We start from the raw sequence: 23294 nt of genomic DNA, 5'->3' as shown, positions 1-23294 counted from the left end.
CAGAAAGGGGGGGGAGTATTTGAATTACTAGGCTTCTAAATCTTGTTGTAGTAATTCTTAGTGTGACAGAACATGAATTGTTACAACTGTTATGGGCAGTTGAGTGGTTATGAGTACTGCAACTGCTTCAAGGGTTATGTTTAGTGGGGCAATTTGAGAAGGAATATGATAATTTACTAGTATAACCACACTATCATGGGTCATAACATTTGTTTCTCTGATTTTACAACATGAAGGAAACCTTATAGGTTTCCTGTAAGCAAAGACATAGGGAATCATGCTGTGCAATGAGATTTACATATCATTTATTTTAGTGTACAATCCTCTGCATTTCCATCATTTTGGAAGAGCTTTCAGACTGTTTCCTTGGAGCTCTTTTAGATTTTTTTCAACTTCAGGTTTTTCCTTTTTTGGGGAAATATGGTTTACCCTATTCATCTCTTTATCCATAAAAATTTCTAGTACTGATTCATGTATTTGGTTTGTTTCTGTCTCCATTTGTTTGAATGCCTTTTGGTTTATGCTGTTATGTTTTTCTCGGTGGGTTTTCCGAGTCTTCTACATCAGAAATGATGGACAGTGCTGTGCTGCTACTTGCTAGTAATTGCAGGATCTAATAATAGGCCAACAGGTCTGCATAAGAAAAATACAAGAACAGTAAATCTTAATTGTTTATACAGTAACGTTAGAAGTGTCGTCAATAAAATGAGCGAATTCGAACTGCTGGTTAAAACAAGTAACGCGGACATAATAGGGCTTACAGAGACGTGGTGCCACCCGGAAATTGGGGATGATGAGTTTCAGTACGGCTTGTATAATGTATTTAGGAAGGATAGGTTAGATAGAAGGGGTGGTGGGGTAATGCTTCTTATCAGAAGCAGCCTGAGTGCGACGATAGCTTTCCCGGATTCAGACGTTTCACATGCTAGTATAGAGTCTGTATGGTGTGAGATAGTTGGAAACAAAGGTATAATGCGAGTAGGAGTAATCTACAGACCAGGTGATTGTGAAGATTATGACAAAAGCCTCTACATGCAAATGGAATGGGCAAGTAAGCGTCAATGCCTTATTATGGGTGATTTCAATTTGCCTCTAATTGATTGGAGTAAATGGGAAGGAAACTCGGCATGGGGAACAAAATTTTTAAATCAACTAGATGACTGTTATTTGTATCAACATGTCAGGGAAAGTACTAGAGAAAAGAATATCCTAGACCTCATCATCACACATGAATCAGATGACATAACAGGGCTGACAGTAGAGGAACCAGTAGCAGGAAGTGATCACGGAGTTCTCCGGTGGATGATGACGAGAGAGGTAGCAGAAGTAAAAGGCAAAGGAATGGGTTTTAATTTCAGAAAAGGAAATTACGATGCCTTAAGGTACTACATGGCCTCTATTAACTGGGTAGATATCGCGCAGAGAATGAATACAATTGAACTGTGGTACGCTTTTAAAACATTAATCACAGATGCCTTGAATGCGTATATACCATTAAAAAAAATACTCCACGAGGAGGGTTCCAAGTTGGATGACTAGTGAAGTTGCCGCATTACTTGAGCAGAAAAAGGTGGCATGGAAAGGTTACAGAACAATAAAAAGTACTGAAGCCTATAACAGCTACAAGGTGATGTGTAATAGAGCCACAGAAAAGGTTCGACAGGCAAAGGCAGTTTATGAGAAATCACTAGCAAACAGAGCAAAGAGGGGGGATAAAGAATTCTTCACATATATAAATGCCAAGAAGAGCAGGACAAACCAGATCGGACCTTTACGTAAGGGAAAGGGGATAGTAATAAATACACCAGCTGCCGTTGCAGATGAACTCAACAGTTATTTTGCATCGATATTTACAAATGAAAAGCCTTTTGTGGCAAAGGGAAATTGTGGGAGCGAAGTTAAAAAATATGTAATTAATGATATTGAAATTTCGCAAGATTATTTAATGAAAAAACTTTCGAGCCTACAGACCAGTAAAGCTCCTGGAGTTGATGGAATATACCCTATAATCTTAAGAGAGGCGGCAAGCGAGTGCATTGAACCATTGAGGCTAATTATGCGTGCATCATTAGACTCTGGGAAGATTCCCTTGGATTGGAAAAGTGCAAATGTATCTCCCATACATAAGGGTGGCTCTAAAAGTGAAGTGGGAAATTATCGACCTGTCAGTCTGACTTCAGTAGTAGGGAAAATCATGGAGGCAATGATCAAGGGTGGAATTCAGGATCATTTGGATCGAATTGAAATTCTCAAGGATACTCAGCATGGTTTCGTAAAGGGAAAATCATGTTTAACAAATCTGGTGCGCTATTTCGAAAGGGTCACTCACGAGCTGGATTTAGGGAATAATTTCGACATTGTTTATTTAGATTTCAGCAAAGCTTTTGACTCAGTCCCACATGAGCGGTTGCTTTATAAGCTGGAACAGGTGGGAATCACTGGGAAAATCCTTAGATGGATAGAAGGATGGCTTCAGGGCAGGAGGCAGAGGGTTGTGATAAATGGCTATTCCTCAGATTGGGTTGATGTAAGAAGTGGGGTTCCCCAAGGATCAGTATTAGGACCACTGTTGTTTTTAATTTTCATAAACAACATTGATGAAGGGATAGAGGGCGTGATGTCTAAATTTGCAGATGATGTTAAAATTGGGAGAGTAGTTAATGATCACTGTCAAGCTGAGCTTCTTCAGAGAGACCTAGATAGACTTCAGGAATGGTCAGAAAAATGGCAGCTGTGCTTTAATCCAACAAAGTGTAAGGTATTACACCTGGGAAACAGCAATCCCAAAAAAACTTATTCACTTGGTGGAGTTCAACTAAACCCAGTACTGGAGGAAATGGACTTGGGTGTTACGATACGGTCAGACATGAAATTCTCTGAGCATTGTAAACAGGTTGCAAGGAAGGCCCATGGTGTCCTATCGATGATCTATCGAACTTTTGCAAGTAGAGATAGGGACGTGATAATCCCATTATATAAGGCTTATGTTAGACCACACTTGGAATACTGTGTTCAAGTATGGAGACCGCACCTGAAGAAAGACATCGAGCTTCTTGAAAGGGTGCAAAGAAGGGTAACTCGCCTGGTGAGATCGGCAAAGGGGCGTTCTTATGAAGAAAGACTTCGAATATGTGGGTTGCAGAGTTTGGAAACTAGACACCTTAGAGGAGATTTGATTGAGGTGTTTAAGGCTCTGAGAGGCATCAGTAAAATGAATGAGGACAACATTTTCAAGATTATAAATGATGCTAGAACTAGGGGACATAAATTCAAGTTACGGGGGGAAATGTTTAGATTGGACTGCAGGAAGTTTTATTTTAGCCAGCGAGTTATAAATTACTGGAATAAGTTGCCTTCATGGGTGGTAGAGGCCGACAGTTTGGGGAAATTCAAAGGTCATCTGGATAGTACTTTCGGGTAAGGGAAGCGCATAGGATGATAGGTTTAATTTCCTTTTTATTTATTTTTTATTTTTTTTTATTTATTAATTATTATTATTTAGCTATTTATTTATTTATTTTTTTTTTTTTTGTTTTTATCATTGTTTTGTTCGGATTTTTTTTTTTTTTTTTTTTTTTTTTTTTTTGGCTGGTGCAGCATAAGCCATAGGCTTTCTTGCACCATGCGGCCGTTACTAATACTAATACTAATACTAAAATGTAATGATTTATCAAAATTTACTGGTAAGTAGAAATCAAAAACAGACAGCTTTTGTTGATTATTATTTGGTGTATTCAATGTTGCCAGCCCTTGATAAAGTACAATTCAATGTATCATATTAAGATAATTAGCAATCATTTTAGCAATATTAATAATTTAGCTATTTTACTTTTTTTTTAGAGGTTTCTCTTTTGGTTACAACTCAGGGCACACATACCTTTTCTTTCAGTATTAACTAGCCTGTTTTCCACTTTTCTTTCCAGTGCATAGCTATACTTCTCTTTTGATTTTAATATCTATAATTCTTCATATGTTACTATTCTCTCTCTCTCTCTATATATATATATATATATATATATATATATACAATAGGGAATCTAATAACACTGTAATAACACTGGTCAACACATAAAATGTTACAAAAACGAAAATGCCCAACTACCCAATCTTGACTAATTTTATGCTACTGAACATGAAAATCACATTAAAATTTGTTGATTGGCTCTTATTTTCAAATTACAGTTGGGATCTCATATTAGTGAGTTACTCTACGTTATCAACTATGGCTCTTCGCAAAATGCATGGAAACACCACAGTTTCAGTACCAGCACACTCTTATCATGTGATTAGCAACTGTTGCCTCGTTCTGCATCATGTGATAAGTTGTTGTTGCCTAAAATGCATCTTCAACTTGTTTTTCAATAATCTTTGAATACGGCTAGGTACTGGCTGATTTGTTCTCAGTTAATGGTTCTCTGTGAGATTCCTACTTTTTGTGCAGTATTTGTGTCGTGTAAGATTAATATGCCCTGTAATTGTGTGAATAGTCCAGATGATTTCTATTACATATGTGGAGAAGTCACAATAGCTTCAAGAAAGCATCCTTTAACTTGAGCCATAAAAAAAGGCCTATTTCTTGTACTTTGGGTGTAAAGTAGGCTACCAGGACAAGAACCAGGCTCCACACATGCTGCATTACCTGTTCATCAAAACTCAATGCGTGGGTGAATCGAAAGGGATGTTTTATGGCTTTCACAGTGACAATGATATGGAGGGAGCCAAAAAATCACATTACCATACTTCTGTATGGTACCTCCTATTAGAAAAGGGATAACAATGAAGGAAAAGTGGACAGTGGTATACCCAAATATATCATCCACAATTCGTCCTGTGCCTCATGGTGAAATACTACCTATTCCTGAACCACCTGACCTTTTTTCTGTACACTTTCATGAAGATGATGACACTGATGAACATCAACTTGATATGCACGAAGAAGAACAGCAGCCATCTACGTCAAGGGATCCACCATTTTGGCAAACCTTTATCCTTTTGAACCACTTAAGATCACAGAAAGCGAGTCTAATGAACCACAGAAGATAACAGAAAGTGAGATCGTGAATTGCTTCATCAGACTTCATCAGAGATCTTGAATTTCCAAAGAATAAGGCAGAGCTTTTGGCCTCAAGGCTACAACAGTGGAATCTTCTAGATCATTCTGTGAAAGTGAAAACACTTCATACTCAAAATAAAGACTATGATAAATTCTATCAAACAGAAGGTGAACTCCCTGTTTGTAAGGATGTTTATGGTCTAATTGCAGTAATGAACATGAAGTACGTTCCTGAAGAATGGCGACTATTTATAGATGCTTCTAGGGTTAGCCTTAATGCTGTGTTATTACACAATGAAAATATACTACCTTCAATACCTCTTGTGTATGCTGTCCACAAAAAAAGAAACATACACAAACATGGAGAACATCCTCTCAGATGTGCACTATCAGAAGTATGGGTGACAGATACGTGGTGATTTAAAGGCAATTGCCATTTTATTAGGACTACAAAAGGGTTACACTAAGTATTGTTGCTTTCTCTGGGAATGAGATAGTTGTGCCAAGGATATGCACTACAAGAAGAGGAGTTGACCTCAACAAAAATCATTAACACCTGCAATGAAGAATGTAGATTCAAATAAAGTTTTGCTGTCACTACTCCACATTAAACCACATCACACATCAAGTCCATGGGAGGTCCCCATGGACTGGAAGTGTGCAAATGTATCACAAATTCACAAAGTGGATTTAAAAGGTGACACAAGTAACTACGGTTCGAGCCCGTCACCACCAAATACAGAGGATGCGGAAAGGTCAAGGAATGACCACTGCATATCCCGGAGCAATATGGCCTTAGTTGCTAATGCTCCTAAAAAAAAAACTAAATAACAAATAACAAACAAGTAACTACAGACCTGTTAGTTTAAACTTGTTCTGGGGAAAATAATGCAGTCACTGGTTAAAGAAGCATTGCAGGATCATCTAGACAAGGCTGCAGTAATAGTTAAGACATAGCATGGGTTTGTTAAAGGGAGGTCTTGTCTAACCAATTTGATTGGATACTATGATGTGGTCACAAAGGAATTCAGGAACTCACTTGGATTTCAGGAAAGCTTTTGATACTGTTGTACATGGAAGATTGCTGTACAAATTGGAGACGCATGGCATTAAGGGTAAGTTGCTACAATGGATAAAGGGATGGTTGAGTGGGAGACGACAGAGAGTGGTAATCAATGGACATTGCTCTATATGGACAAATGTTATTAGTGTAGTTCCCCAGGGTTTGGTGCTGGGCCCATTGTTGTTTTGTGTATTCATCAATGATATTGATGAAGTTATATCAGGATTAATGTCCAAGTTTGCAGATGATACAAAGGTTGGCAGGGTTGTTAACGACAGTAAAGACAATATGCTACTCTAACTGGATCTGGACAAGTTGGGCAAATGGGCTGAGAAGTGGAAACTGAAGTTTAACATTGACAAATGCAAAGTACTGCATATGGGTAGCAATAACCCAAGAGAAACGTACTGTGTGGTACTACACTCAGGGAAGTGGAAAGTGAAAAAAAGTGAAAAAGACCTGGGGGTAATTGTGCAGTCAAATATGAAGTTTGCTGAATAGTGCAGATGGGCTGCCAGGGCAGATCATGGAGTCCTATCAATGATATATATATAGGAATTTTCTTAGTAGGGACAGGGAGGTGATTATCCCGTTGTACAAGGCAATGGTCAGGCCACACCTTGAGTACTGTGTACAGGTCTGGAGGCCTCATTTTAGGAAGCATGAAGAGTTGCTAGAATGAGTACAAAGAAGGGCAACAAGATTGGTGAGGGGAACAAAGGGTGCTCTTACCAAGAAAAGCTTAAGTTCTGCAAATTGCAATTCCTGGATAGTAGGCACCTGCAAGGTGATCTCATTGATGTGTATAAGGCCTTGAATGGTTTGAGCAAGCTGAATGCTGATGGGATTCTTCCTCTTTCTCAGATTAAGAACCTGAGGGGGAATAGATTCAAATTGGGAAAAGACAGTTGTAGAATAAATGTGTGGAAATTTGTCTTTAGCCAGTGGGCAGTTGATTGCTGGAACAGACTTCCATCTTTTGTTGTGGAAGTTGATAGCCTAAATAAATTTAAAGCTGGGCTGGACAGGCATTTGGAACAAATAGTGGGGTGAAAAGGGAGGTTTTTTTTTTTTTTTTTGGCTGATGCTGCATAAGCTTGCTCTCTTGCATTGCATGCCTATACTAATGCTAATGCTAAACTGGGGTTCATGAAAAATTTCTTGAATGCTTTGAAATGAATGGTCCTGCATGCACATACTTGCAAGAGAAATTCCAAAGGCTTAGTACAGAGAACATTGAGGGAGGTGTTTTCATTGGTCCACAAATAAGGCAACTTTTCAAAGATGAACAGTTTGAATGTGTTCTTAGTGATAACGAGAAAGCAGCATGGAAAGCCTTTGAAAATGTTTCGACTGGTTTTCTAGAAAATGTTAAAGCCGGCAACTACAGGCAGCTTGTGGAAGATCTCATTACTTCTTATGAAAAACTGGGGGTGCAACACGTCATTGAAGATGCATTTCTTGCACTGACACCTGGATTTCTTCCCACCAAACTGTGGTGCTGTCAGCAATGAACATGGTGAGCACTCCCATCAAGACATCGATGGAACAAAGATACAAAAGCAAATGGAGTGCCATCATGTTAGCCAATTGTTGTTGGATGCTCCCAAAGCTGAACACAAGCGAAAGGCAAAAACGTCCCATGTTTGATACAGGTATGTTTGTGGCTACGTCTTACTGCCATATAAATAAAAAATACCTTGTATAAATATAAAAAACTACTTTTTTTTTCGAAAACAAGAGCCAATCTGCCATTTTAAGCACCATTTCCGTGTTTAGTACCTGAAAATCTATAAAGTTTGTTTGTTTGTTTGTTTGTTATTTGGTTTTTAGGAGCATTAGCAACTAAGGCCATATTGCTCCGGGATATGCGGTGGTCATTCCTTGACCTTTCCGCATACTCCGTATTTGGTGGTGACGGGCTCGAACCCCGGTCTAATCAAGAAGCATGTGCTACGCACTGCTGCTCCTTCCCACCTGGCTACGGAGGCGCCCATCTATAAAGTAAACTTACTTTTATGCCCATAACAAGATATGATCCAAAATTTGTTGTTCAGTGTAATACAGAAGAGTCCCAATTATCCGAGCTAATGTGAACTAAGAACAGCCCGAATACAGTCAATCTTGGTTAGCACAGAAATTTTTGTATACCAACCTTGCGACAATGTTCCCCTCCCCTCTAGGATCTCCCTAATTCTTGCCATTAAGGAAGTACATGTACATACATATGTATTGTAAGAAATAGAATCATGTACATGTATGTATATATGTATGTAATTACATTCTGTAATTGTGTTTATGGTGAAGGTAAAAAAAGCCCACACGACAAGTACGGCAAATTTTGGAGTGGTTTACCGGTGGAACTAGTTTGCCGTGATGGCATTTGTATTGTTCCTCGTTCAGTAAACAGACGGTGGGTGTTATCGGTGAGGAGTAGAAATTGAATCCTATGGGAGCTTGAACCCCTCCCAAAGCGGAGGGGGTAACCTGACCTTTTTCTATAGAATCATAGGTGGATTAGAGGATAATTTGTTTATTATTATTGTATTTTTATTTTGCAATTTTTTTATTTATAAAGACACTCGCACACACACACAGAACATATTTTACAAGTCAGAACTTTCCACTTGACTCTGTTCATTATTCAATTAGTTTAAAATAATTATTCCACTTAAAACAGTACAGTTTTGGTCTCATTAATTTAGATTTCATCAAAAAATCAAGTAAGTTAAAGAAACGTTTCATTTTCCCCCACAAATTTCTTTCAATTTTAAAAGATTCATCACTAATATTATCTTTATGCTGTTCATTCTGAAACTAATTATGACCCATTCATTAATACATGTCATAATGCCAACCAATGACTAAACCGATGTTATCATCTGTTCTGTTCATACACCAATCGTACATCGTTTGTCACGCCTACCTGTCAATCAATATATCATTTTCGACTTCTACTACAGGCCGATAACATCCACCATCTGTTTACCGAGCAAGCAACACAAGTGCAGTACGACAAAGTACATACAGTACACTGTACTTTCACGTCTAAACTTTGCTGAAATTTTCCGCGCTTTTTGTGTGGGCTTTCTTTACCTTAGCCTGTGTTTATTTACTTGCATAGTATTGTACTGTACATACTTTACATAGAGTACATGTACTGTACATACATCACCGTGATTACAGCATCAGGCTTTAGGAAAAAAGTCTTTCAAAGTCTTCTGTTTTAAAGAAGTTCCTCGCTTGTTTGCTGCAATGTTTCTCAGGTGTCTCAACAACAGTAGAATCGCCTGAGACGTCTCAACAACAGTAGATTGCTTTTTCCTTTGCTGCTCTGATCTCAGTCATGATTTCTATTCAAGTTGAATAAAATTCCAATACGAAATATAACCCTAAACTTATATCCCAATGCAGTTATAACACTATATATATGTATTTCGGTATCGAATGTTATCTCCAAGTTATGTTATATGTCTTTCTTATCCCTTGTCAACTTATATGTATTAATTTATGATGTTACGTTTGTAAAAACTAGGTCGCTATATTTATTTAGTTAATTTGTTAATTTGTCGCAATTAACACTAATACTAAAATAAAATAAATTTTTTGTTTATACTCCAGGATGGCACAAACAGTCTGAGGAATTCACAAGATAGAGAATACAAGAATGTTACTGTAATTTATGGTATTACAGTAGAGTGTCGAAAATTTGAATGAGCCAGCATTTATTTATTTTTTATGCTGGTGTCATAAAATAATTACAGTAAGTGCCGGTTATTGTGATCATGTTTGCAAATTAAATTTTGATTATATTAAACAGCAATTCTAATAAGCAAAAATCGGAAGAATATTATCCACAGGCTATAAAAATAAAGATATAACGCACACATTTACACCTTTTTTTTTTCCCTTACCAATTACAATTAAATGATATGTAATATTAATATTAAATGATATGTAAAAATCTGAAGAATATTTCCATATTTCCCACAGGTTAGCAAAATAAAAATTTATGCTTAAGTTGTTGTTATGTTATTGTTATTTGGTTTTTAGGAGCATTAGCAACTAAAGCCATATTGCTCCGGGATATGCGGTGGTCATTCCCTGATCTTTTTGCATCCTCCGTATTTGGTGGTGACAGGCTCGAACCCTGGTCTAATCAAGAAGCGTGTGCTACTCACTGCTGCTCCTTCCCACATTGCTACGGCGGCGCCTTACGCTTAAGTACACAGTTTAATTAATAGACATACAGTATAAACTAAACATAACACTTTGTAATCTGATATTTCTATTCACTGACATTTTTTTTAGGGGTGAGACTGTAGTTGTGGTTATTTGGTTTTTTGGAGCATTAGCAACTAAGGCCATATTGCTCCGGGGATATGCAGTGGTCATTCCCTGACCTTTCCGCATCCTCCGTATTTGGTGGTCACGGGCTCGAACCCCGGTCTAATCAAGAAGCATGTGCTACGCGCTGCTGCTGCTGCTGCTCCTGCCCACCTGGCTACGGAGGCGCTGGGGTGAGATTGTAAAATCTAAAACAGTAAAAAAAAAAAAAGATAAGCGATCAATATCAAAACATGGTGTGCAAAAATTGCAACTAACATGATATGTACAAGTGAGATATGGAGTAAAAAGTTTCTGAACAGAGTTTTAACAGAATTTTATTTTACCATACTGTAGTTTTCTTCATGCCGACCGGGCTAGCTGAGTGGGTAAAGTGCCTGCCTGGCAACTGAAAGGTCATGGGTTCGAATCCCACCTCGGGCTTGGATAATAGTAGAAAATGCAAAAACAATGGGAGGTGTGAATATCCACAGAAGCTGGTGCGCCAACAACCAACAAAAAAAAAAAAAAGGAAAAAAAAAAAAAAAGTTTTCTTCATCTTTTAAAAAGAAGCAGAAATTTTTAACTGAATCGAAGATTGAGATTTTAAACAGATTTTCGAAGGGGGAAAGCAGGTCTTCGTTAGCAAAATTTAAGAGGTTGGAAAGTCAACCATAACAGACAAGGAAAAAACTGTAAAGTTTGCATTGAAACTTGATTCATATGGTGCAAAAAAAGGGAAAAACTATGAGGACAGCTAATGACCCATCCCTTGAAGGTTCTGTTTATTTGTGGTTCACACAGAGACAAAGTTTAGAACTCATATCTGGATCTTTCTTGTGTGAAAAGGTGCTGGATTTTAACAAAAAATTAGGTGTTCCCTCAGATTTTAAAGCCAGGTGTTTTTACTTCTAAACTTCTTTTTAGTCTCCAGAATATTTTTGATAATTTGAAAAATACAAAAAAATCAGAAGTCCAAACTACCCCCAGTCCCAATTAGTTTGGATTATCAACTCTCTACTGTATATGGATTCAAACATGGCAATGTGTAACTCTGTATTTGTATCCTGACCACTTAGCTACAGCCAACTAACCATGCTTGGCAATTATATATTATATGAACCTATAAGGAACTTTGCTGTAGCTATGCACTTATTGGTGTGGAAGTGCTTGTCACTTAGTCACTTTTTTGGGGTGGTATTTTTGGCTGATAAACCCATCGATCAACCAATTAGTTTGACACAAAATGTTCTTTGCCATTAAAATGTGTAACATTACATTTTACACTAAAAGTCTGAAAAGATTCAATAGGATGAGCAAAACCCACAATTTTGAATCATCCTGCATTGATGAATATCACTAGTGTCAGGCATCCTTATGAATGCAACCTCCCTTACTGTGCTTTTACTTTTTTTTAAATCAGCTTATTGAGTTTTGATTCCTTAAATAATTTTGCAAATACAAATAGCATTACTAGTATTGGTAAATATATTGAGCAATTTAGTTAAGAAAATACCAGGACACTTACTTGCATTTGTTTCTCTTTTTCTAACAATTGTAATTTCAATTTTTCAACAACTGCTTTCATTGCATTACTGGGTCCTTTTGAAACCAAATCCTTCTGTGTAGTCAGCTGGGATTCTAACGTTGAAACATCATTTTCCATTTTCTTAATTAATTCTTCTTTTATTTCTAAATTTTTTTCTGTGATTTTTAGTTTCTCTGTAAATTCTTGTTTAAGCCTATATAAATATTCAAAAAAGTACAACAAGCATCTTCATTTACATAAATTTTATAAATGAAAATAAGTAAACAGAGAAGTTATGAATATATTTAATCAGATATCTGTCACTTTCATTATTATTATAATAATGATATTAATTATTAAAATTATTATTATAATTAAAATTTATTATAAAATTTTTATTAAAATAATAATAATAATTATTATTATAACTTTCATTATTATTATTATATGCATAAAATTTATACATATGAAGAGTTATATTACAATTAGGATAAGTCTGCTAAACAGCTTTTATATACTAACATATTTGAAACCATATTAATATAATTGCTATGATATTTTAAAGTATTTCTTGAGAATATTCACCACTTTTCAGAAACCTTAAGAACTACTGTTTTCATGAATGATTTCATTGCAGCTATTCTGCAAATATTGAATGTATAAATGTGATGGAAAATTAGGAAAATTGATGTAAGTATAGCAGAAAAGTGGAAAATAATAATTTCTGTGATAGACAGGGTACAGTAATGTTTAGATGAAAGGATTTAGACGTAAAATTCTATATAAACAGAAGATTTCTGACATTCGTATGGCATTTTCAGTTTTCTGGCAAGTTTTATTTTCTTCCATGAAGCAAATATCAATTACGTTCTTAGAATAAGCTTTCATTTTTGTTTTGTGGACAGCAGTGTCAGGAAGTTTTGTTTAATTTGTTTTCTCGTAAATGGTTAATTCTCCCAATGATTTGCTTTCAAAAATATTTTCAAAAACTCAAGTTGTAACCAATATCACCTATTTCCTAAATTATACACTGCTTGCCCTTGTGAAAATGCACAATGTTTCCAAAGGGTGAGCAAGTGTAAATATCGTGTTATGGCTGATTTCACCTCTCATATAAAAAAAAAAAAAAGACAACAGAGAAAATACATTTTGACTAACCCATAACAAATGTAAAGGTCCCAGTCTAACTGGCAACAAGTTGAAAAAGTTCTATAAAACAATACCATTCTGTGTTTTACTGTTGACAATCTGAGGACAATGCACCTCGTAACAGTAACAGCAGTTCGGTTTAGGCTCATTAGAAAAGATAATATTCATCCAAGCAATTAACCAAAAATAACTATAATTTTTAATTAGATAATATGCATGGAATCCATATAAATTATCATGTAATACATAATCCTATGGTAGATATAAACTAGTCTGCAATCAAGGTCTGAGGACGAGGGTTGCCGGTGCGGACGTGCCTTTCTGCTGCTCTTGGAACAGAGAAGTTTTTTCTGATTTATTTTCTGCTTTATTAGTTTAAATTGACATATTAACTTATTTCTAGAGTAGATTTATATTCCTATTTACGGTGCTTAAGTTTAAAGTAACTTAGATAGAAATTTTGTAGGTATTACTTATTATCGGAAAGGGTATCAAATCCACGTGTTTACCGTTCGTAAATAGCCGCCATTGTTACGGGAAAATTAATCAGTAAAATCTATTAATCTTGTCGAACTTCATTGGCAAATAATTGTACTTTTAACTATACATATAACCACTTAGGTTACTTAACATAAATAATTAGTAAAAATAAATAATTAATACATAACGATACGGAAGTTATATAAAGGGATTTCGTAGATAACACTCGCTACTGAAACAAATATTTTGTAGATAACACTCGTTACTGAAACATAAATATTTCGTAGATAACACTCGTAGATTTCATAGATAACACTCGTTACTGAAACATAAATATTTCGTAGATAACACTCGTAGATTTCGTAGATAACACTCGTTACTGAAACATAAATATAGCGTTATAACTGTGTTGGGATACAAGTTTAGGATTTAATTTTATACTGAAATTGAAATTTTATTGAAAGTAAATTGAAATCATGACTCAAACCAGAGCAGCAAAGCAAAAGGCTCAAGCTAATGGGAATACTGTGGCTCAGGGGAGAACTGAGGGGGGGGGAGGAGTTGCCCTCTGAATCACAGCCTTTTAAGATGCACTATTTGCTTGATGTTTGCGGAGCAGTCAGGTATGGGACATGATACTGCCATGGGGGATGTCTTTGTATATGCGAGATGCAAGGAGTGTAAGGAAATCAGGCGACAACTCAGCGTTGTTATGGGCCTATATGAGAGATTGAAGGACAGGGTGGATGCCCTCGAAGGATTACAAGTGAGGGGCCCATCAAGCTCTCAGCTGCCCACACCAATGCCAGAGCTTGCACTTGGTCATCGCGCAACACAGCGGAAACCCCCAAGGCAGAATGCGCTGGTCCCAAAGGAACTAGTAGTTGTTGGTGACTCTATTGTCAGGGAAACGGGGAACATGCTGTGTAAAAAGGATAGGTGGCACAGGACCAGGGTATGTCTGCCAGGGGCAAAGGTTGATGACGTTGTAGAGCAAATATCATCTTTTAAGGGCACAAAAGGTGATATAGTTGTACACGTTGGCAATAATGATATTAAGAGTAGGAGACCGGCGGAATTACTTAACAAGTACAGGTCACTGATGAAAAAAAGCCGAGAATTAGGGTTGAATTTGAAAGTGTCTGCAATTCTGCCCAGACAAGATAGGAGGGAGTATATGACGAGAGCCCTGTCGGTCAATTCAGCCCTGGAAAGATTGTGCAGGGCTCAAGGGGTAGAATTTTTTCAGCCTGGTCTGTACTTGTTAACAGGAGAGACTACTTCTACAGGGATGGGATACACTTAAATAGAAAGGGTGCAAGAATGTTTGCTGATGCTATCGAGGCAGTGTTAGGTGGGTCGGAAAACTGCTAGATTGGGGAAATACAAGGACTAATAGATTAATAGTAGCCACTGGCAGAGGAAAAAGTGATTCTTGCACTGCTTCTATTGGAATGAGCAGCAGCCTGGAAAATAAGATGCAGGATATTACAGAGACTGCTGAGAGCCATTGCGGTACAAGTAAACACATGGGTTGTGTTAGGGTAGCTAAGAATAGAAACAGGTGCAGGTATACCTGCGTGTACACCAATGCTAGGAGTTTAGTAAATAAATTTGATGAATTTGAGGTATTGCTCAAAACATCAAAGGCAGATATTGTTGGGATATCAGAGACGTGGGTGTCACACAGATATAAGGGATGCAAAACTGGAATTTGGGGAGTACAACGTCTACAGAAAGGATAGACAGGATAGGAAGGGGGGGGGTTATGCTATTAGTTAAGAAACACATAAAATCCAAGGAAGTGAAGCCAGTCGACATCGCTGGACAGTGCAGTGTTGAGTCAGTTTGGTGTGACCTAAGCATTGGGAGATCAAAATTGAGAGTAGGAGTGTGCTATAGGCCTAATGACTCTGATGAGTATAATAAGAAACTGTACAGGGAAATAGAGTGGGCCAGTAAATCAGAGAGTCTTATAATGGGAGATTTTAATTTCCCAGATATTGACTGGAATTTGGGGGCTGGTCACTCACACACTAGCAGGGCTTTTGTGGATTTATTGGATGATTTTTTTCTACATCAGCATGTTCGGGAGGCAACTACAGGGAGTAATACTCTTGATTTGATTATCAGCAGTGATTCTTCATGCATTAAGAATCTGCAGATAAATGAACCACTAGGTGGCAGTGATCACAGTGTGCTGAAGTGGGATTTACTCAAAGAGGTAACTACCATTAGGGGTAAAGGGAAGGGTTATTGCTTCCATAAAGGCGACTACGATGGACTGAGACAGTATTTAAATTCTATACAGTGGCAACAACTGATGATGTTACCAACAGCAAATTCAAAATGGGAAGCATTCAAAGAACTTATCTTGGAAGCTACTAGGCTTTACATACCAACTAAGAAATATTGTTCAAGGTTTAGGCCAAAATGGATGTCAGATGAACTAATGAGGCATATGGCATAGAAGAAAAATGCATGGGATACTTACAAATTAACACATGACACAGAAGCCTATGATAGATACAAGTTGATATGCAACCAAGTTACAAAGGAGGTTAGGCAGGCGAAGTCAGATTACAAGAAATCCTTGGCAAGGGATGCAGGGAAAAACAGCAAAGAGTTCTTTACTTATGTAAACTCTGGAGGGAGGAGGATGAGTCAGATTGGTCCACTTGATATTGAAGGGTCAACTGTTGATGATCCTGCTCAGGTGGCTAACAAACTGAATGAATATTTTGCATCGACATTCACACATGAGGAGTTATTCAGCGAGGGGAATGCCAGAGGTGTATTCAACTCTAGCAGTAAGCTACAGAATCTTGAAATAACTGAGAGTAAAGTGGAGGAGAAACTGTTGAAGATAAACACAAGAAAGGCACCCGGGGTGGATGGGATCTATCCAGTTATATTAAAGGAGGCAGCAAAGGAAGTAAGCAAACCCTTAGCCATAATTATGAGAGCTTCCTTGGACTCAGTGGAGGTACCCATAGACTGGAAATGTGCAAATGTGACCCCAATTCACAAAGGAGGATCAAAGGCTGACACAAGTAATTATAGACCTGTGAGCTTAACTTCTGTTCCAGGAAAATTAATGGAGGCACTGGTTAAAGAAGCACTGCAGGATCATTTAGACAAGACTTCAGTTATAGCTCGGACACAGCATGGTTTTGTTAAGGGGAAGTCTTGCCTGACCAATTTGATTGGATACTATGAAGCAGTCACAAAATAACTGGATGCAGGGAATAGCTTTGATATTATATACTTGGATCTTAGAAAGGCTTTTGATACTGTTGCACATGGAAGACTGCTACACAAATTGGAGCAGTGTGACATTGGAGGCAAATTGCTGCTATGGATAAAGGGGTGGTTGAGGGGGAGAAGACAGAGAGTGGTAATCAATGGACACTGCTCATCGTGGACTAATGTTATTAGTGAAGTCCCTCAGGGCTCACTGTTGGGTCCATTATTGTTTTCTGTATTTATAAATGATATTGATGATGGTATATCAAGCTTAATGTCCAAGTTTGCAGATGATACAAAGGTTGGCAGGGTTGTCAAGGACACTACTGACACTATGCTGCTGCAACAGGATCTGGAAAGGTTGAGCAGATGGGCTGAGAGGTGGCAAATGAAGTTTAACATTGACAAATGTAAAGTACTACACATGGGAAACAGCAACCCCCCAGACAACGTATCAACTCTGTGGTACTACACTGACAGTGGTAGAGAATGAAAGGGACTTGGGGGTGGTTGTGCAGGCAGATATGAAGTTCTCTGAGCAGTGCAGACAGGCTGCAAGAGTAGCTCATGGAGTATTGTCAATGATATACAGGAATTTTTCCAGCAGGGATAAGGAGGTGATTATTCCCTTGTATAAGGCAATGGTCAGGCCACACCTAGAGTACTGTATACAGGTCTGGAGGCCTCATTTCAAGAAGGATGTAGAGCTGCTGGAACGAGTACAGAGAAGGGCAACAAGATTGAGTGAATGGAACAAAGGGGTGCTCTTACGAAGAAAGGCTTAAGTTTTGCAAATTACAGTGTCTGGAGACTAGGCACCAGCGAGGTGATCTGATAGAGGTGTATAAAGCCTTGAATGGTTTAAGCATGCTCAATGCTGATGGGATTCTTCCTCTAGCTCAGAAAAATCACCTGAGAGGGCATAAATTCAAATTGAGGAAAGACAGATGTAGGATAGACGTGCGGAAATTTGCCTTTAGCCAGCAGGTGGTTGGTTGGTGGAACAGACTTCCATCCCTTGTGGTGGAGGTTGATAGCCTAAATAAGTTTAAGGCTCAGCTGGACAGGTATTTTGAACGAACAGAGGGGTGAAGTGGAAGTGGGTTTTTTTTTTTTTTTTGGCTGATGCTGCATAAGCTTGCTTTCTTGCATCAAATGCCTCTACTAATGCTAATGCTTAATAACCCTGCCAACCTTTGTATCATCTGCAAACCTGGACATTAAGCCTAATATGCCTTCATCGATATCATATATAAATACACAAAACAACAATGGCCCAGCACCAAACTGTGGGGGACTACGCTAACAACATTAGTCCACGTACAGCAGTGTCCATTTATTACCACTCTCTGCCATCTCCCACTCAACTATCCCTTTATCCATTGCGGAAATTGCCCTTAATGCCATACCACTCCAATTTGCATGTAGTCTTCCATGTGCAATAGTATCAGTAACAAAAACTTTCCTGAAATCCAAGTATATGACATCAAAATTATTTTTTGCATCCAGTTCCTTTGTGACCACATCATAGCATCCAATCAAATTGGTCAGACAAGACTTCCCCTTAACAAACCGATGCTGTGTCTGAACTATTACTGCTGACTTGTCTAGGTGATCTTGTATCACCTCTTTAACTAGTGACTCCATTATTTTTCCCGGTAAACTAACAGGTATATAATTATTTGTGTCACCCTTTGAACCTCCTTTGTAAATTGGGGATACATCTGCACATCTCCAGTCCATGGGGACCTTCCTGACTCTAAGGATGCTCTCATAATTATGCTAAGGGTTTGCTTACTTCCCTTGCTGCCTTCTTAATTGTAACTGGATTGATTCCATCTGCCCCAGGTGCCTTTTTTATGTTTAACTTCAACAATTTCTCCTCCACTTTGCTCTGAGTTATTACAAAATCACTTACTCCCTGTTAGAGTTTGATAAACTTCTGGCATTCCCCTCCTTGAATAAGTCCTCATGTGTGAATATAGATGCAAAATACTCATTCAGTTTATCAGCTACTTGAGCAGGATTAACAATAGTTGAACCATCTATGTTAAGTAAACCAATCTGATTCAGCCTCTTCCATCTAGAGTTTACATAAGTAAAGAACTCTGCTGTTTTTCTTTGCATCCTTTGCCAAAGTTTTGTCATAATCTGCCTTCGCCTCTAACCTCCTTTGTGACTTGATTACAGACTAGCTTATATCTGCCACAGGCTTCTGTGTTACCTGATAATTTATATGCATCCCATGCATTTTTCTTCTCTTCCACAAGCCTCATTAATTCATTCGACATCCATTTAGGCTTGAATTTTGAACATTATTTCTTAGTTGGTATGAAAAGCCTAGTAGCCTCAAAGATTAAGTCCCCGAAGGCTTCCCATTTAGAATTCACCATTGGTAAAATCATCAGTTCATCCCACTGTATAGAATTTAAAAACTGTCTGAGACCACTGTAGTCACCTTTACGAAAACAAAAACCATTCATTTTACCCTTAATGGTAGTTTCATCTTTAAGCAAATCTGACATCAGTACTCTGTGATCACTGTAACCTAGTGGTTTTTTTATCTGCAAATTCTTAATGCATGAATAATCACTGCTGATAATCAGATCAAGGGTATTACTCCCTCTGGTTGCCCTCGAACATGTTGCTGTAGAAAACAATCCTACAATAAATCCACAAAAGTCTTGCTAGCGTGCAAGTGACCAAACCACAAGTTCCAGTCATTATCTGGAAAGTTAAAATCCCCCATTACAAGACATTCTGATTTACTGGCCCATTTTATTTCTCTGCACAACTGTTCATTGTACTCATCAGTGTCATTAGGCCTATAACATACTCCTACTCTCATTTTTCCATTTCCAGTATTTATGTCACACCAAACAGACTCAACATTGCACTGTCCAGCTGTGTCAACTGAATGTACTTCCTTAGATTTTATGCATTTCTTAACTAACTGCATAACCGCTCCTCCTTTCTACCCTTTCTGTACACATTGTATTCCCCAAATTCCAATTCTGCACTACTTATATCTGTGTGACACCATGTCTCTGATATTCCAACAACATCTGCCTTTGATGTCTTGATCAGCACTTTAAATTCATCAACTTTATTTACTACACTTCTAGCATTAGTGTACATGCAAGTATACATGCACTTGTTCTTACTCTTAGTTACCCTAATGCAGCCCATGTATTTACTTGTTCCTGTTCCATGATAAGTCCCAGCAGCCCTTGAAGTCCCCAGCAATTTGCTCTCTAGGCTGCTGCTCATTACAACAGAAGCAGTGCAAGGATCATCTCTACCTGCGGCTACCATTACTCTTTTATTCTGTGAATCCCCCGATCTAGCAGTTTTCCAACCCACCTAACATTGCCTTGATAGCATCAGCAAATATTCTTGAACCCTTTCTATTTAAGTGTATCCCATTCCTATAGAAGCAATCTCTCCTGGAGACTGCTATGGACTGGAGATGTGCAAATGTATCCCCAATTCATAAAGGAGGATCAAAGGTGACATGAGTAATTACAGACCTGTTAGCTTAACCTCTGTTCCAGGTTAAATAATGGAATATCTGGTTAAAGAAGTAATGCAGGACCTTCTAGACAGGAATGCAATTATACTGCAGTCATAGCATGGATTTGTTATGGGGTCACAATGATGAAGTAATGAAGGAACTTGAGCCAAAAAATAATTTTGCTATATACTTGGATTTCAAGAAAACTTTTGATACTGTTGCTCATAAAATACTGCTGTACAAATTGGAGCGGTGTGACATTAAGGGCAAGTTGCTTTGGATAAAGAGATGGTTGAGTAGGAGGAGAAAGAGAGTAGTTATTAATGGAGTTCCCTAGTGTTCAGTGCTGGGCCTAATGTTGTTTTCTATATGTATTAATGGTATTGATGGAGGTATATCATTCTTTATGTCTAAGTTTGCAAGTGGCACAAAGATTGGCAGAGTGGTTAATGACAGTAATCTGGGTAAGCTACCACAACTAGATCTGAAAATAGGTAGATGTGTTTAGAAATGGCAATTGAAGTTTAACATTGAAAAATACAAGGTACTGCATATGGGTAGCAGTAATCCCAGATTAACATATCAACTGATACTCGGTGTAGTGGAAAATGAAAAAGATCAGGGGGGAATAAATGCACAGTCAGATCTCCACTGCTCAGAGTCAGATATTTTCTGTGCAGTGCAGATAGGCTACCAGGGTATTTCATGAGATTTTATCAATGATATACAGGAACTTTGCTAGCAAAGATAAGGAGCTGATTATCCCATTGTACAAGGTAATGGTTAGACCACATCTTGATACCTTATTGCATTCAGGTATGAAGTAGTTATTTTAGGAAGGATGTAGATCTGCTGGAATGGGTGAAGATAAGAGCAATTTGGTGAAGGGAACAAAAAGTTGTCTTACTAAGAAAAGCTTCAGTTCTGCAAACTGTAACAACTAGAGACTAGGAACCTGCAAGGTGATCTGATTAAGGTGTTTAGGGCTTTGAATGGATTAAGCAAGCTCAATGCTGATGGCATTCTTCCTCTTGCTCAGACTAAGAACCTGAGGGGACACAGTTTCAAACTGAGGAAAGATTACTGTAGAATAGATGTACAGAAATTTTCCTTAAGTCAGCAGGTGGTTGATTGGAGAAAACTTCCATGTGCTATTGGAAATGATTAGTTTAAATAAATTCAAGGAAGAACTAGACAAATTACTGAAGGGATAGACAGGTGATATGGGAGGTTATTTTTGGCTGATGCTTTATAAACTCCCTTTCTTACATCATATGCCACTACTACTAATAATAATAACATCAATCGGTAGGCAAATCCAGTATCCATTAAAAAAACTGAAGGCACTGCTGTGACTCGTTTCAGAATTATTTCCTTCCATCATCAGAATACTGATGATGGAAGGAACCAAATACCCCAATACTTTAAAGAACTCTGAAGTTCTTTAAAGACATCACTACAAAGTTATATTGATTATAAAGGTTCTTCAGCTATAATCACCTATGTAACACATACTTTTGGCTTTTATATATTGTTTTGAGTTTTATTTGGAGTAATTATAAACATCAACTCAAAATTTTATTCTTGAGTAATCATGACAAAAATAAAGTAAGAAGAAGTGAGTGTGTAAGGTCTTTTTAAAAACTGTGCACCAGCACCCTCCTCCTCCCCAGAAAGCTTTAACCTTGCCTCAGAGACAAGTATATAAAAAAATATACTAAAATTACTATTATAATAGTTAATTTAACTGAAACTTATTTTCCAAAATGTTATATGTAAATTAATATTACCCTTTATATTGTTCTTCCATTTCTCTTAATGTTGTCTCAACTTCTATTTTATATTTTTTCGATTCATTTTCTGTTTCTTCCATTTTCTCAGTTAAAGAAGCAATATATCTATCTTTATCAGCAAGTATTTCTTCCAGTTCATCCAGGCGAGCAAGCTAAAATTATAAACATTATATGTGTTAAAATTTTCACTTCATTTATATTTAATTAAACCATAACGATATTATAAATATTCTCTAACCGAGGTGAAAATACAGTCTTACAATTGGTTGGGCTATCATTCTTTGTTACATTCCATCAACCTATTGCATTCACAAGCACAATTTGGCCTTAGTTACCCTCATGCCAGTTTGTTTGTTATTTGGTTTTTAGGAGCATTAGCAACTAAGGCCATATTGCTCCAGGGATATGAGGTGGTCATTCCCTGACCTTTCCGCATCCTCTGTATTTGGTCCCTCATGCCAGAAAAACCCTATTAAAACTAACAGACAAACCTTCAACCTATGAAATTCATTTTGTAAAATAATGCTGTTGATAGTTTAGCATCCGCACTAAAGTCCACTGTATTATGTTCTTGTTTATACTCCCGCATGACCACCACGTCAGTGGAGTTCACAATAAATCATCAATACAAACAAACACTAATCGTATTTAGCTGCACTGATTCACTCAAAGGGCATGTGCGATCGCACTCTTGCTCTTGACCACTTAGCTACATCTGTCCACTGACAGTTGTGCCAATCCTTGAAAGTTATACAACATGGTGATCGTAAAACAAAGAGCTGGCAGTTCAACCTCACAGCCACTAGACACACCTATAAAATACTAGGTGCAAAGCTGGATTTCTTAGTTGCCATGATGCCTATGTCTGTCAAGCCCTGTCTATATATCTATTATATTATAAAAAAAAAAAAAAAGCGAATCTGCAAAAAGCTGCAGCAATTTAAATTTAATTATTTTTGCTTATTACATTCAAATTAGGTAGTTCTGCTTATGTGTTATAAAATTGACTAGATCCACTTATGAATCATTAACAGCATCTTTTAATACATTAACTTATGCTATCATAAATTTAAATTTCATTTAATCCAATAACTAGATATACAAATGTAAGCAAAGAGGCATGTCTTAATCAATCTTAACAT

The 23294-nt window shown here is 37.4% G+C and overlaps 1 protein-coding gene across 1 annotated transcript in view; it reads right to left on the bottom strand.

The window, feature by feature from the left end:
• The window catches only part of LOC150080437 (centrosomal protein of 290 kDa-like), a 386964-nt gene that overhangs the window by 165097 nt on the left and 198573 nt on the right, over window positions 1-23294 (bottom strand). Inside the window, 2 exon segments of the mRNA XM_090380692.1 lie at window positions 11971-12184; window positions 22150-22304. Of these exon segments, the coding sequence (XP_090236818.1) occupies window positions 11971-12184; window positions 22150-22304 (369 nt within the window).

Source organism: Mastigoproctus giganteus, chromosome 9 (assembly GCF_048544385.1).
Source record: "Mastigoproctus giganteus isolate SK-2022 chromosome 9, ASM4854438v1, whole genome shotgun sequence".
Lineage (NCBI taxonomy): Eukaryota > Metazoa > Arthropoda > Arachnida > Uropygi > Thelyphonidae > Mastigoproctus > Mastigoproctus giganteus.
Note: the sequence above shows the minus strand (reverse complement) of the source record. Positions and strands in the feature narration are given on the sequence as shown.